Source organism: Acomys minous (assembly GCF_964271855.1).
Source record: "Acomys minous genome assembly, chromosome: 3".
In the NCBI taxonomy this organism is placed as follows: Eukaryota; Metazoa; Chordata; class Mammalia; order Rodentia; family Muridae; genus Acomys; species Acomys minous.
In genome coordinates this window covers 121,308,120-121,325,263 of record NC_140485.1, presented here as the reverse complement: position 1 = coordinate 121,325,263, position 17,144 = coordinate 121,308,120, and the positions used below count along the sequence as shown (strand labels likewise).

The window sequence follows — 17,144 nt, the reverse complement described above, 5'->3', positions numbered from 1 at the left end:
CAGACTGGCACTGGCCCTGCTAGAATTTACTAATTTTTCTCTGGTAGCTTCCAGAGGCTGTTTCTCATGCTTCCTCCACTAGAACTAAGATTTCATGATAATGTTACCATATTTAGCAAATAAATATATGTGAGATCAAATCAACTTTATATTTTAGATAATGAACAACTTTTGGTAAAAAAAAAACATGGCCCATCCAATATTTGGAATTTACATATACTAAAATTATTCATTGATATCTGAAGTTTCTGTTTATTTAAGTATCTTATATCATATCGAGCAATCCTACACTCATATTTAAGCATCCTAACATGGACAGTATGGGAGTAAAGCAGTCTCATGCATCTGGATTGCCATAAACAAGGGTCATGATGTCTTTGCTGTGGACACAGAAAGCTTGGGGACAAAGTTGATGAGCAGCAAAAAATGTTAAAAATATTTGGCTTTCATGCCATTGTGCTGTGCTGTGACTGTTTCTAATGTTTTAGTAAAAAAAAAAATACCATCCAGGCTTGGGTTTTTGTTGTTATTTTTCTTTTTTCTTTCTCTCTTCTTCTCCTTCTCCTCCTTCTCCTTCTCCTTCTTCTTCTTCTTCTTGTTTGAGGCAGAATTTCTCTGTGTAGCCTTGGCCATCCTGGACTCACTTTGTAGACCAGGCTGGCCTTGAACTCACAGCTATTCACCTGCCTCTGCCTTCTGAGTCATGGCATTAACAGTGTGTGCCACCATGCCCAGTTCAGCTTGAGGGTTTAGAGGTATACTTTCTTTTACTTTCCTATACTCGAAGAATCCACCACATCAAAAACCTAAAATTATAAGGAAGATTCATTTTACATTTACCAGGAAGCTGTTTTTCTCTTCGATATTTTAAAAAATGTCACCGTTAGCTTATTTTCAGAAAAAACTATGAGAGTGAAATGTAAGCCAAGCAAACAAGTTGTTGGCCATAGTCTGAATACAAGTTATTGCCATGAATTCCATCAGTTTCCAGATTCTCAGGAGCATCTCTGTCTCTCTCTCTCTCTCTCTCTCTCTCTCTCTCTCTCTCTCTCTCTCTCTCTCTCTCTCTCATAGTAGCAGATGATATCATTTGGCAAAAACAAGAAAAACATTTCTAGAAAACAATTTTAAAAAGGCAAAGAAAGAGGAGACTATAGAAGTAACAGTTATGTAAAAACTCATATATATATTATGCCCTACAAACTATACCTACACATTATATAGTGGTGGCACCTATGAAGATCATGAGCTGCCAGGGAGGCAGATAATGATGAAAAATAGTTCCAAACAACTGAACAGAACATCCTTAGGCTTTGCTTCTTTTCTGTGAGCTACAAAGGCATCCCTGCCAATTTCTTTGTTGCTTGCACCCCCACATCTAGCTGGATGAGCATCGCACTGAGCAAAAGCAGCTAAAGCTCCTCTTGAAACAGCAGGCACAAACCCAGAGAGAGAAAGACCAGCTGCAGAGCGAGCACAACAGAGCCATCCTTGCCCGCAGCAAACTCGAGAGTCTGTGTCGTGAGCTGCAGAGGCACAACAAGACACTGAAGGTATGTGGCACCCTGGCTTGGAAGCACACGTTTCTTAGCAGGCTGAATAGACACAGGCCTCCACAATCTGGAGAGAGCAAGAGTTAGAACCAGAGAGCAGTGCAGTCAAATACTAGTTCTGCCACATGCTCATTTGTGATTTTCTAGTTATTTCTATCTTCATGAATGGTTCTCCCATCATCTGACTGTGTGGTCGGAAGGGTGAAAAGCAAATGAGATTCCACATGCAAGGTGCATACACAGCGACAACAGTGCAGCCCAAGAGGTTTATTATTATCAATGGTCCTTACTTTACTATTTAGTTATTTTTATTTTTACTTTATGTGCTTGGGTATACATGTCAATGCATGTCAAACGTGCTTAGTGCTCAAGGAAGACAGAAGAAGGCCTAGGAACTAGCATCACAGAAGGCTGTGCTTTGCCATGTGGGTGCTGGGAATCAAACCCAGGTCCTCTGGAAGAGCAGCCAATGCTCTTAACTCCTGAACCATCTCTCCATACATTAGTTTCCTCTTAGTTTTTTTTTGTGTGTGAAAATTCAACATTATATATTTATAATGAATTCCACACGACAAGGCATAGACGTAAAGCTAATTGACATGATAAAGTGGAGAGTCATATTTTACCAATAGTTGTCTGAGAAAAGCTATTTAGAAAACACTGTAGAGCTCTTTAAGACCTAATTATTCAATCTGAAAATAATAAACTGATCACTTCATTATGTCTACACGGGTTTCATTAATTACAGCATGGTCCCTAGCAGTGTATCTACTTTGATTACCAGCTCCATTCAAAAGTAAGATGTAGGGTTCTTTTAAACAGTCTGTTTGAATCCACATTCCCCCTTCTGGTGGTAGATCCCAAAGTTTCAGACACATAGTAATGAATCAGATGATATTCGTGCAAGGAGGTTATTACTGTATGTGTTTACAAGGAGATACTTTTAAAAAAAAAAACTCAGACATTATCATTAACCACTTTTACAAATAGGAAAAGATAGTAGTTCCTCATTGCTAAATTATCCTGTCATGTTTGGGAAATGGGAAACCAGTGTGCTGAATTGTGACCCTCTCACACTACAAGTTGGAATGGGAATATGGGCTTTTTCTTTTCTTTCTTTCTTTTTTGTATTTTTGGTTTTATGTTTGTTTGTTTGTTTGTTTGTTTGTTGTTGTTTTGGTTTTCTGAGACAGGGTAAATAAAGATAAATTAGTATTTTGGCTTTCCCAGACTCTCTTTGCAGACCAGGCTGGCCTCGAACTCACAGTGATCCACCTGCCTCTACCTCCAGAGTGCTAGGATTAAAGGCCTGCACCACCATGCCCAGCGAGAATTTGAGCGTTTTTAGTGATGGTACTAGGAACCACCAGAAGTCCAGGTTAGAGGGAGACCTTCAACTCAAGGGGTAGTGTTCTGTGCTTACAATGTCAAACAGTAAAGAAATGGAAATTAAATCAGATAGGTGGGAAATGTGTCACTGAAAAGACTTAAAAGGGAGAAAAGTGTAGCTTTGACCCTGTAGGACTTTGCATTCTGTGTGAACTGTTCTGCACAAGTGGCCTTACGAGACTTCATATCTCTACTGATGAGGAAACTCATCTATTCTAATCAGGCGTTTTAACGCCATGAATATTTGAAGCGTCAAGATAAGAATCCAAATCCAAAATACTAATTTATCTTTATTTATCCATGCCTAGGGTGTTTAATTTGTATAGCCCATCATGTATAGTCTTTCTCGATGAACAACCAGTGTATGCTCGGAACGAGTTCTGTTCAGATGTTCATGCAGTATTCCATAAGCAGCAATTGGCTTTGGAACCATCAGGACAATCCCAGTACTAGCTGCTGAACAGTCTGCTTCTCTCAAATGCATCAATCTGTATGTAATGCACTGATGTTAGTTTTATTCACATTCACCTTTGATCTTTTTTTTTATTTAATTTATTCTTGTTACATCTCAATGGTTATCCCATCCCTTGTATCCTCCCATTCTTCCCTCCCTCCCAATTTCCCCTTATTCCCCTCCCCTATGACTGTTCCTGAGGGGGATTGCCTCCCCCTCTATATGATCATAGGGTATCAAGTCTCTTCTTGGTAACCTGCTGTCCTTCCTCTGATTGCCACCAGCTCTCCCCGTCCAGGGGACATGGTCAAAGGTGAGGCACCAGAGTATGTGAGAAAGTAATATCCCACTCTCCACCCTACTGTGGAGAGTGTTCTGTCCATTGGCTAGATCTGAGTAGGGGCTTAAGGTTTACCGCCTGTATTGTCCTTGGCTGGTGCCTTAGTTAGAGCGGGACCCCTATGCCCAAATCTGCCTATCATAATGTTTTACTTGTAGGTTTCTAGGACCCTCTGGATCCTTCTACTTTGCCATTCTCCCATGATTCTCTCATCTAGAGTCCCACTAGAATGTCCTCCCCTCTGTCTCAGTTTCCTGGTAAGTGAAATCTTTCGTGGGACCTGCCCCTTGGGCTAATATGCAGATATAAGTGAGTATATACCATTTGAGTCTTTCTGCTTCTGGGTTAACTCACTCATTATGATCATTTCTAGCTCAATCCATTTATCCATAAATTTAGGGAATTCCTTGTTTTTAATAGCTGAATAGTACTCCATAGTGTATATGTACCACAGTTTCTTTATCCATTCTTCTATTGAGGGACACTTAGGCTGTTTCCATGTTCTGGCTATTATGAATAAGGCTGCTATGAACATGGTTGAGCAAATTTTCTTGCTGTGTGCTGGAGCATCTTCTGGGTATATTCCAAGGAGTGGAATAGCTGGGTCTTGAGGAAGCCCTATTCCCATTTTTCTGAGATAGCACCGAATACACGATGAGTTTATCATCATGAACATCTCCTGGTTGTGTTTATCTTGATATTTACGTTATCTAACATCAACACAGCCTCTTAAGTTTTCGTAACCATTTGTTTGTTTGTTTGTCTGCACAGGATATCTCTTATAATCTGCTCATTTTCTAGCTGGGTCTATAAAATATAACTCACAAAGACAAGATAAGGCTGCACATTGATTCTTTTTATATGCACAGCATCTGCTTTTAACTGGGGAGACAGTCCATTAGCACATAATGACTGATATGACTACGGTAAATAGACACCGAGCTTACTTGTTTATAACAAACTTTGTACCTCTCTCTTCTGTTCCTCTCTTCTATTTCTGCCTCCTTATTTGAAGATTCTTTAAGTCATATTTTTAACTTGTCTCTTGGATTTTTAAGTTATACCTCTTTGCATTATTATTTACAGTGGTTAATCTACGGTTGCGATCAACATTTGTAACTGTTCCTAGTCTATCCAGGGCTAATATTATCCACATCACATATGTAGAAACACTGAAACTAAGTTCCACTATTTCTCTCATCTTTTTTTTTCTTTTTTTGTTTTTAGAGACAGGATTTCTCTGTGTAGCCTTGGCTGTTCTGGACTCACTTTGTAGACCAGGCTCGCCTCAAACTCACAGAGATTCATCTACCTTTGCCCTCCCAGAGTGCTGGGATTACAGGCATGTGCCACGACACCTGGGTCATTTCTCCTATCTCTAAGCTAGAGTTTTATATGTCTAAATTATATGCATTTATAAAGCCTATGAGATGACAATATTATGCTTTTGTCTTTAGCATCATCTGTATTCCTTGAAAAATGAAAAGAAAAACTGTGTTTTTCTCTTTTCATAGATACTTGAATTTCCTGATGTTTTTTAAAAATTTGGTGTCGTGTCTGGCCCATTACCGGTCAGCCTAGCGTCTCCCTGTTAGGGGCTGTTAGACTCCAGCTCTGCTGCCAGTCACTTCTCATGGTTGTCCATTATCTTTAAGATGTCTCTTATTTATTATTTTCTCTTTCTATTGAGAACTGTAATTATTGGATGTTGAAACTGTTCACTGATGGGATCTGTTTACAGATCTTCTATTTTATTCTGGACTCCATAATTCTGTTGATGACAGTGACAATAACATGAGCTGTTACAGCCCCTCACGTGACATTGTCATTTTTCTATGACTATTTTCAAGATATTTCTAGTAATTTTTTTAACATTTAGAACCTTTGTATTTACTAATGGTTTCTTTATTTTTAATTTGTAAAAAAAAATGTTATGTATATGAATGCTTTGCCTGCATGTATTTAAGTGCACCACATGTGTGCAGTTACCCATAGAGGCCAGAAAAGGATGATGGATCCCAGAAGCTATAATTGCAGATTTATCTATGAGTCATCAATAGATTAATCCATTGATGGAACTGGCACTGTTATGGTAGACCCACTGCTCAAAAACCAGTCATCTGAAGGACATACTCTTCAGCACACGAGCTTTTGGAGTACACACTACATGTCTAAGCCATCACTGTACCCTGCTAAAAATATTGACTATTTTTTAATTCAATTAGTATAGTCAGCTTCAAACTACAAACTTTTGTCTCTTGGACAGCTGTTCAAATGTCCACGGAATTTCTCTTTCCTTAGCTGGACTGCTAGTGCAGATCAGTGTCACTCAGACAGTGAAGTACTTTCTCCACAGAGTTCAGAGTTTTCTTCCTCTCTGACTCTTTTCTTGAAACTTACCTCTCATCTTTCAGTGGTTACAGTTTCCCAAATTTTCACACTCTCACTCTTATCTGAAAGATGGAAGATTTTCTAGGGAAATTTAACACATCTCATCTTGTTTCTTAATCTTCCTACAAGCTGAAATAACTTAAAAGGGAAAAAGGCAAGAAACTTGCATTACATTACATCAAGTGCCAATTGGCCTCCAGAGTTTACAGATGTTCTCTGTAGAAGACTAAACTGGGCATGACCTTCTTCGTCCATGCTAGTAGTGACAGCTGAATACGTAGTCAGGTCTCTCCACCCTGACACAGTTTAACTTTTACATTCTTTTTAAAGGTTTTTTCCCCCTTTGGTGTGTTAAACACAAATACAAACCTTAACAAGTTAGGTTAAGTTAGATAGAGGCCAGTGAAGGTTTGAGACATGTGTTTCTCTCAGCAACTCCTACAGATACTTGAAGGAGTAAATTTGAACCTGAAACTATATTGAAGAAGAACGTTCTAGTACAATGTGGATAGATGGTTTAAGGAACATAGTTTTTGTAAAGAAATAAGTAGTAGTTGTTATCAGAATATCACAGAATTTTAATGTGGAAAGGACTACAGAAATCATCAAGTACAAGCCTCTCATGTGTCTGTACACAAATTAATAATGTATTAATCATTAAATAAACATTTACCAAATTCCTATGGATTACGTGCCTTGCATGACATCAGTTCTAAGGTATATGATGATACCTGTAAAGTTGTTTTCATCTTTTGTCTCAAAGTCTTCTTTGCATTAGTAATTTCCACTTTGCATAATACATTTGATTAATCTAAAAATTGCCTCAGACATTGTTCAAGAGATGACAAATTCCTTATCAATAACTCAATTTATTAACATTTGGCGAGATTTCTTTTATTTTAGTTAAAAAAAAAAAACAGGAATGTTGGTATTTGGGAGGGTGAGGCAGGACGATCACAAGATAGTCTGGGCTACCTCACAAGACCTTGGACTCTTCCTCATATTAAAAGAGGGCAATATAATATGACATTCAAACAGCCATTTAATAAGCCAGAGCTCGGTAGCTTGAAATATGTTTAATATCTTACTAAGATCTGGAAAATCTCAGACTTTCTCAGAAGCATGGCATAGTTTTTTTTTCACTCACACTTAGAATCTTTAAAAAATTAAAATGAAATTAAGATTATGGTCTATGGTCATATAATTCATAATCTGGGAACTTCTAAGCATATCAGGAGCAGTGAGGTGGCGATGGCCATCACAGTATGTCCAGTTGCTCTTTATCTGCTAGCTGCAATTCATTTTAGTGACATATGTAGTAAGTATTTGTATACAAAGATACATTTTATCTCAAGTGGTCTTATAAGTATCTTATAATATCTCTGAGAAGCTACAATATGATGAAATCATAATTCTGATGGCCAAGAAGTCAGGCAATGTGTTAATATTATATAAGAGGGATGGAAATGGGAGATAAATTAAAATACTTCTAGATCATATATTTTCCAGATCAGTTTTTGTTTTGATCTCATTGTGCTCTCCTAATAAAGACTTGAGCAATTACTTCTGCTAAAATAATTCTCTCCTTTTAAATCCTGTTACATAATTTGAAGTTGGTAGGCAACTAAATGCAGAGTAATTTTACTTGCCAACAATGAAGCAAGCTTTCCTATTAACAATTAACCAGGACTGAAAGGAATCCGAAATGTGTGTATCATCTGTCAGCAGTGTAAATGTGTCTATCTTTGGGATAATATAGCAAGAGCAAGCCCTTTATTATAAAAGGATGAAAGGAACAATTACAACACAGATAATTCCTGGTATAGATAGAGGAATCTGGGCACCTTATTAGTGGTTAGTGATGAATGTGGAATTTTGACGTAAGAGAAAAGGAGAACAGAAATAATATAAAAGCAAATTTCTAATTCCTCGATGGTTAAAAAAAAATGGTAAGGGGGTGGTAATAAATGTTTTATTGTTTCATTTTAGAGTTAAAGAGACTTCAAATTTACCTTTTAATTCAAAATTTACATTGCACATATTTTAGTTATCCCAGTTGATACATTAAGTGATTGTTCTGTCCAGAAATAAAATATCCAGTGTATTTGGAAAGATTCCCTTTTATAGTTTTGAATAGTTTGTAGTAGAACTTCCTGATAATACATTTTTCTCATTAAGACCACTTGCTGCTCTTGCAGAGGGCTCAAGCTCAGTTGCCAGCATCCATGTGAGGTACCTCACAACCACCTGTAACTCCAGTTCCAGAGGATCTGATGCTGTCTTCTGGCTTTTCTGGGTGCCCCAAAGAATGTGACATACATTTACACAGAAACATAAATACAAATAAAAATAAAACCTAAAAGAAAAAGTTTATATTATGATCACTTATAAAATCTGGGTGTTACAACTATGTGGTTAATATTCCATGGTTTTATAGAATATTTTATAGTTGTATTTTTAATATATAATATTTTAATATTGCGCTCCACCACATACCAAATCCAACACCCCTCCTCCAAACACACAAACAACTTATGGTCTGTGTCCCATCACTCAGTAAATCCCAGTGGCCTTTTTTCCAGGCTACAACTAAGAGATCAAAGTTGTGTGACTGTGTGACTGCCAGAAGTCACTACGGGTCATTCACTCAGTAGGAAACTCGTCATCTTTAAAGGAAGCCTGCTCATCACTGTGCACAGCCACTGCCCCGAGTGACTGCGCTCACCACTGAAGCCCGGTTCATACATTTATTTGGGGATTTGGCAACTTTAGCTACAGAGAACTGAAACGAAGCACCCCACCTATTCTGCACACTGTTCCTTTCAAGGAGCTTACCCTGAGTACTTTAAGCCATGGGCACTTCTACACGGACACAAAATGCCTTTCTCTTCACCCACAGGAGGAAACCCTCCAGCGGGCACGCGAGGAAGAGGAGAAGAGGAAAGAGATCACAAGTCATTTTCAGACCACCCTAACAGATATCCAGACTCAGATCGAGCAGCAGAGTGAGCGAAATATGAAGCTCTGCCAGGAGAACACGGAGCTTGCAGAAAAACTGAAGAGCATCATTGACCAGTATGAGCTCAGAGAGGAGGTGAGATCCACATCAAAGGGCTTGCAGGACTGTACACAGGCCCAGCTCCAAGTTGTGAACGTGAGGAGGTTGGGAAAGAAGAAATTCATGGCCAGCCCTCTCACTCGATTAATAGCTAAGAATAGATTTCTTTTACTAACCAAAATAAAACCAGACAATCCTATAAAACACTTGGCTGAGCTCACGTCTAAATAAAAGCCGTAACCAGAAAGTAGTAGGCTGTGGGCACAGTTACCCTGCACAATACTTCGGTCTTTTAAAAACCCTTTCCATGTAGGCAAAAGATAACTCCACTCTCTTTATTAGGCTCACCATGTCATCTCAATTAACAAGCTGATACTAGCATAAATAATGCAGTAATTATAATATCATTTATTTAGTGCTTAATTTGTGTCAAGCAATGTATTAGGTCGTATTCTTTGCACACAATATGTCATTTGCCTCAACTTTATTATCAAACAGAAAAGGCAATTTCTATAAGTTACTTTGTGTGTTGCTGTGATCAAATATCTTATAAGAAGCACTATAGAAGGCAGGAAGGATTATCCCACTGTGGTAAGGAAAGCATGGCAGTGAGGGGTAGACATGGTGACAAGAGCAGGCAGCCAGCTGGTTACACTGGATCCACAGATAAAAGGCAGAATAAAGGAATCTCATGCCCAGATCACTCTCTTACTTTAATTCAGTTCAAAGTCCAGGCCATGAAATGGCATCAGCCACAATTAAGGTGGGTCTCGCCACTTCAATTAACTGAACCAAGCCAGAGAATCCCCTGCAGGCCAGCCCAGAAGGTAACCCAATGTACAGCGCCCCTCATTGGCATGCCCTGAGACTTTCCTCCCTGGTGATTCCTGATGGGAATTAAATTATTAATATTAACCAGCGCACTATACTTTCCATGTTTTATGCTTGAATGTTATGTATGAAAGCAGTGGCCTAGAGAAAATTTCGCTTACGGTCACAGAGATTTCTACACTAATGAGAAAACAAGCAGCCGGGTTGGTAATATGCTAAGATTTTTATCAAGCAGATAATGTTTGAGTCAGCAGCACATGATCACAGGAATTGGGTAAATCAGGAATCCCTCACAGCCAGTTGTGTAGCCTAGCTACCATAGTCTCTTGCCACAAGGTTCAAGTCCACCCGGGATAGAAGAAAGGAAGAACCAAATGGAAAAGGTCTGCTCTTCTCAAAGAGAGCTCAGACAGGAATAGCCTTAAATACTAGTTGTATATTCCCAGCACTGGTTCTATGGAAAGCCCAATACAACAGCTCACATGTGCCCTTTCTGATAGGGTATTCTAAGAGTAAACATATCCTTCAAACAGAGGTAGCCTAGAGGACAGAGAATGGCTGCTTATCAGTTCATGGATGAGCCCAGGTCATGTCATCTCTACATGTTAGTCAGATTTGAAGGTTTCAGGCCAGAAGCAAGTGGCCTCATCACTTTTGGGCCTAGAGAAAAAACATCGTGGTGAGAAAGGTGTGACGGAGCTGAGATGTTCACTTCATGTCATCTGGGAAGGGAGGCACTAACTGCCAAAGACTAGATGGCGTCCTAGCAAGCTCTGCCTCTTGAATTTTCTACCACGTCCCCATAGTGTCAAGCTGATATGGAGCATTTACCTAGTGGGCCTTTAGGGGTACATTCAGATCAAAGTTACAGCAGCATCAGAACAACCAAGTTGTCCCACGCTGGCTCTCTAAGGCTGAAAATTCACTATGATAAATTATATTCATTTTGTGGTTAAAAGAAGTTCTACAGTCACGAAAAAGGCCACAGTACCAAGTTAGACTACAGCACAGCACCATCTGGGAGTCTGGCAATAATGAGTAGCATCATAGCAACTGGCCTCCAAATTGAGAAAAATCGTATTGGTCCTTTTAGGTAATAATATTGCTGACCTCTGGCACCTCCACCTTTTGAAGTAAGTCGGGAGCTCTCGCTAAGTTATGGCTTTAATATAAAGCCTCCAGTGAGGCTAGGGTGTTTATTCCTTAGAATTTTAAAGACTGGGACATCTGTATTCATGCGAATTGTTTTCCAGTGTTACGTTTCTACATAGGCTTGGCTTTTGTGCTTTCTTTTTCCTTAGCATCTGGACAAGATATTTAAACACAGAGAACTGCAGCAGAAGCTGGTGGATGCGAAACTTGAACAAGCTCAAGAAATGATGCAGGAAGCAGAGGAGCGGCACAGACGGGAAAAGGAATATGTACTTGTCCTTTTAACCAGTGTGCATCTGTGATTCATCTCTTTGTCAGAGGCTCTCTAGGGAAGCTGTCTGACGAAGGCTAAAGATCACTTCACTCACACAAAAGCCCGTGCATCTACGGAGAAGTAAATGGGCTAGCCCAGTAGGAAACAGTGGCCCTGTGCCATTATTCACGCAAAATAGTCATTCAACATACTCAACAAGTGTTCCTCAAGTGGCTATTATCTGCTGAGAGCATTTTAGGTGCTAGATTATAGCTGTGAATAAGACAGAGAAGGGCCATCTCCTACCAGGCAGATTAGAGGTTGGGTAGGAAGAGAGGAGCAGTAGCAAGCAAGCGGGGAGGGTGTTTAGAAAATAGTAAGTTATTAGGCAAACGAGGAGAAACTGAGATGGGGCTGAAGGAGGGGACTGAGTGATCAAGACAGATGGGAGGGGGGATGTAAGAACCATGTTCTGCCTCCTAAGGATCTGCCTCCTGGGAGTCATCTCTAGCTGTGGAGAACGTTACTTCAAGGTAAAAGCATCAATTAAACCAGAGAGGACAACAATGAGACGTACGTACGTACATACATACATACATACATACATACATACATACATACATACATACGCACAAGCAGAAGCTTTTTGTTTGACTGAAGCCAGACTCGAATCACTTAATTTGTCAACATAGAAAACTGCAAAACAACTAGTTTTCAAATATGACAGAAAAAAAAAGCGAATTTGGACCACAAACCCTCATGGCTAGTTTTTAAAGCCTACCCACCCCTCGCCCACCCCCCAGTTCTCAGCTTGTAGCAATGGCATCTCACTTCTGGAAGGTGAGATATCAACTCCAATCTGGGGGGTTTTCCATGCAAACAGGATAATCAGAGACATCCACCAGGCTGGCACTGTTGGTTCCAAAACAGGGCAAGCACAGCTCTGCCACACCCTCAGATGGCCAGAGGGGCCTGCAGGTCTTATACTCCACAGTGCCCTGGCCTCTCATAGGACCAATAGGGTAAATGTTACTACTAATCTAGGTTACTGTACAAGTCTCTGAATCAATCAAATCTTCCTCATGGCACATTGTAGGCATGATTCTTATTTAATGAAACAAAGCAAAAAAAAAAAAAATCTTGTGAGCGCTGATCCAAAGATCCAAGCCTAAACCAAAGACTATAGCTGTACATCAAAACTGATGAACAGGTAAACGTACATCTCAAATTAAAACCACTTGCTCACCCATCACTGCCCTGCTCCACTGTGTCTAACCACAGTGGCTACACGTGAAAGGCTTCCTCGAGGGAGTGGGATGAGGCCTCTTAGTGCCAGAGGCAGACTTCAGAGCAACCCATCGAGCTTCTCCGTTTCTCAAATGTGCTGATGAGTAGCTGAGAGCCAAACCCTCTCAGCTCATAGAAAAGCACGGATTTCAATCAGGCCTTATACGTCCTAGAGTATCTTCTCCAAAGGGGGAAATCTACCTTTAAGTGATGCCCTAAGGAAAGTTAGACACATGTGTGAAGTGCTGTCATGAACTAGGGAGACGGGGGGTGGGGGGTGGGAGGTGGGGGGGTGGGGGGGTGTATATATTTTTTAACGCATCATATGTGCTGTGATGGGGAATAACTATGTGCTAATAAAGTGGACCAGTTGCCAACAGCCATGCTCAGGTGGGAAAGTCTGGAGATGCTCAACTAAGGTTGATGATAGTTGCAGGAGAGGATTGCTTGGGAAGCTTCTAACCAGTGGGATTGGTGAGAGGTTAGATTTTGTGTGATTCACAGGTGATTTGGATACTTAATTTTTAAAAATTATCTCCTCTAGTCTCCTTGGGAATTAAACATATAAAATTAAGTGTTTCTTAATTTCAACTTTGTCAACTTAAATTTTGCAAAACGTCCCTCCTCTCAAAAAACATCTAAAGGAGATGGTATAAAAGGAACATTAGTTTTATACATATATGATATATATATGTATATGTATAGCAATTTAACAAATGGCAAATTTAAAAACAACTAGATTTTCTTCCCCTGCCTTCTCTTTTCTCGTAGTTGCTGAACCAGGCAGCAGAGTGGAAACTTCAAGCCAAAGTGCTCAAGGAACAGGAGACAGTGCTGCAAGCTCAGGTGAAGGAACATGAGGAAGGGTTGGGGTAGCCTCCTTCTGGTACCAAGAAACTAGGAGCCAAGATTCTCTGCACAAAGCTTAGCAGGTGACAGGGGATGCAGCATGAGAAGCGAGCAACTTCCCAGTCATTATATTTCAGGACGTAGAGTGCTGTGTCTATGCAAAAGAGCTGATATATACCAACATTGGGAAGCCAAGAGGTCTGTAGGCAAATGATGCCATTACTGTGGTCAGTCATGGCAAGCTGATTTCCAGCTTCCTACTGCTCTGTCACATTTCTTCTTTGTCACCTGATCCGTTGCCTGACTGAGGCGAGAAAAAAAATGCAAAATTACCATTTATGGCTGTCAATCCTAAAGTCTTCACATTTTGATACCATCTATAATATAAAGAAAATGAGAAAAATAGAGAGCAAACTATTGACAAAGACTGACCTGGTCAATACTGAATGACTAGGCATGGTTGGAAAGTCAGGAGTCCTTCTGATTTGGCTTCAAGTGTCACTGGCATATTTTTTTATTAGACTACTAGAGTTCCTATTTCAGGTTCAAAAACATAGCCTCCTGCCACAGCTGGCTCTACGCAAAAGCCAGGCCTATTTATCTTCCCTATTGCCATTAGGCTCTGGCCCTCCTGGGAAACATTCCTTCTTACAGGCCAGAGAAGGACTCCAGCCCTACTGTTGGGGAAAAGCCCAAACTCTAAAGGGATGGTGAGTTTCATGAGGCAATCGATACAAGGAGAAGACATCAGAAACCTTCCACGTGGGGCAGCATTAACACTGGAAATGCTTATATGTTGATTTAAAAATCCTATTTATTATTTTTTAAAAAGTGCATTCTTATTGTATGAAACAGCAAATTCAGTAAATACTTTTTTCTTGTAAAGTATATCAAGAATAAACTTAAAATAACAAATTATAGCAAACACACATTAAGGTGACATTGTCACAGACACCTTCCTAAAGCATATTCACACAATGCCTACAGACAATGCAGTGGATAATTGTTTTCCTCAATATAATCTATTTGAAAAGTTTTCAAACTAATTAGATAGAGGTTTGAAACATAATGTTTCTGGATTTTCCCCAATCATAGGGTTCAGAATTACAAACTCAGCACTGCCTTTTGAGTCAGATGTAGAACCCATTGTATCACAGTGTCAGGGGCAGCATGTGGTCGTGGGTCTCCAGGCTATGGACACTGGGAAAGAAGTGTGACTCTTCTGCCTTCCTAGAGAAAGCCGAGAGAGAATCAACCCAGAGCTTCTGGTCCATCTGTGCTCAGCAACAGCCCAGATCTTGAGAGCAACAGTAGACACTACTTGACACTAGACATTGTTTACATTGTCTATTACAAGAAATTACTTAGCTAAAAGATGATAGTGAAGTTGAAAAGAGTAGATTGATATTAGATTCTATCCTAGAGAGCGATTTGTTCAGCTTCCCTCAGAGTCCTGGGTGTGTCTCTGTGATATGTCCGTGTCCACGTGTGTTAAAGTGTATACATTTGTTCATGTGCATGTGGAGGCCAAATGCCAACATCAAGTGTATTCCTCACTCCCTGTCTACCTTTTTTTTTTTTTTTTTGAGACATGCCTCAAAACAAATCTGGAGCTCAGCAGTCTGGCCAGACTAGCTGGCTAGCAAGCCCCACGATGATCCCCTTGTTTCTACTCCTTTGGTGGTTAGATCACAGAAGTGTTCTGCTATGCCTGGCTTCGATAACGGGGGTGCTGTGGCTCAAAAGTCAGATCCTCAGGCTGGCATAGCAGGTACTTTACTGACTGAGGCGTCTCATAGAACCAAGGATCTAAGAGCTTAGTGATGTGGGAAATAAAAACAAAAAGATGCGATCTAATTCCTCAACTCTACCCGTTCAAACAGGAGAAGGATGTACCAGGTATTCCTGACTCCCCGACTCCCACACGGATCCTGCAATGAGTCCAGATATTAAGATCAGGGCACTGGCTCATCACACAGAGATGCTGTGTGACCCTTTTCAACTTACATAAACTTGGAAACCCTATTCTGCTCACATATTTGCCTTGTTTCTAATTGTCCTTTAAAAAGTAGGAACAGCAGGACGTCAAGGCCTTGATGCTCATGTCTAAGACCTGAGCAAGAAAAACACAAAGGGCAGTTCACATGTTTTCCTAGAGCAGGGGTTTTCAACCTTCCTAATGTAGTTCCTTAGTACAGTTCCTTAATACAGTTCCTCATGTTGTGGTGACCTCCCCCAACCTCTACCCTCATAACCATAAAATTATTTGACAACTACCTTATAACTGTAATTTTGCTACTGTTATGAATCATAATGTATCTGATCATACGTATCTGATATGCACCCCTCAAAAGGGTCATAACTCACTGGTTAAGAACCACTGCCTTACACTGAAGTCACTGTCAGTCATAAGACAACACTGGTGCATTGGGTAGAAAAGCTGTGTTTGGCTTTCAGGTACATAAACCAAGGCAGTAAAGCAGCCACTACAGATGACCAGTGGGATACAATTGTCATAACTAATGAAGTGTCATCAGATCAGTAAGAATGAAGATAGTAGCAAATGGGGAATGTCAGCAGTATCTGACAGCACAGACACAAAAAACCACTCAAGGGGAATGATCGGGAAGTAAATTCTTTAAAAAGTATAATCATAGTCTTTAGACTCAGATGTCCTCTCTTTATCCTTAGACCAGGGGGAGGCCCTCTGCAAGAACTCTGTAAACAGGACTTGCTCCCACATCAAGCCTCACAGTGCTAGTAAGACAATTTCTAGAAACAGTTCCTTCCATTTCCTACTCTAATTAGGACTCTGTGTTCAGGTAAAGGAACATATGAGGACCAGCTTGATATGGCTTAGTGAGGACAGGCCCTTGCTTGGTAATCCTCGGGCCCCATGTGGTAGAAAGAGCTGGCTCCCAACTCTGGAAAGTGAGGCTCTGTCTTCCACGCACTCACATGGCGTGCATGCCCCTCCAAAACCAAATAACTAAATGTAAATGCAAAAAACAAAACAAAACAAAACAAAAAAAAAAAACAACTGAGCCCTTAAGCCCATTTTAAGGTGATGTACTGCAGCAATTTTTGTTACTTTTAACCATGGTAGTTTGCTTCTATTTCCGTTCCTAGCAAGAAAAAACACTGTGCATGACTTCTGCATGGCCTTTCCATGTTTCTCTTACATCCCAAAGTGAAAGTGGGAATAGCTCCTGTCAAACCAAACATGCACTATGTCAAAATGCTAATCACACCCCAGCCCTATAGTATAAATATCTGCTAACAAAATGAACAGTACAACATTTTTAGTTAGAATAAGATAATGCTGCTTCCGGTTTCCTGAGCAAGGGATACACCACTCAAATTGCACCGTCTATGTCCAATAGGAAGAAGAGGAGAACATTAAAACCTGACCACTCGAGAGGGGATCTGAGAAGTTGCTTAATGTGTACAGTGTTTCCATTTTGCAGCACGAAAACATTCTGGAGACTAGCTGTACAATAACATGAGCATAGCAATGTTGATGTGTATACCTCACGTGGTTAGGGGAGGTTCATTTTCTGTGTATTTTTTATGCAACTTAATTTGGG

General features: G+C 40.1%; 1 protein-coding gene across 2 annotated transcripts in view; it reads left to right on the top strand.

Moving 5' to 3' along the window:
- TXLNB (taxilin beta) overlaps window positions 1-17,144 on the top strand; it is a 39,703-nt gene that overhangs the window by 14,936 nt on the left and 7,623 nt on the right. For both annotated transcript variants that reach the window (XM_084777482.1, XM_084777481.1), the window contains exons 4-7: window positions 1,383-1,553; window positions 9,027-9,221; window positions 11,318-11,437; window positions 13,480-13,554. In XM_084777482.1, coding sequence (XP_084633608.1) covers window positions 1,383-1,553; window positions 9,027-9,221; window positions 11,318-11,437; window positions 13,480-13,554 — 561 coding nt within the window. The remainder of the gene's footprint in view (window positions 1-1,382; window positions 1,554-9,026; window positions 9,222-11,317; window positions 11,438-13,479; window positions 13,555-17,144) is intronic.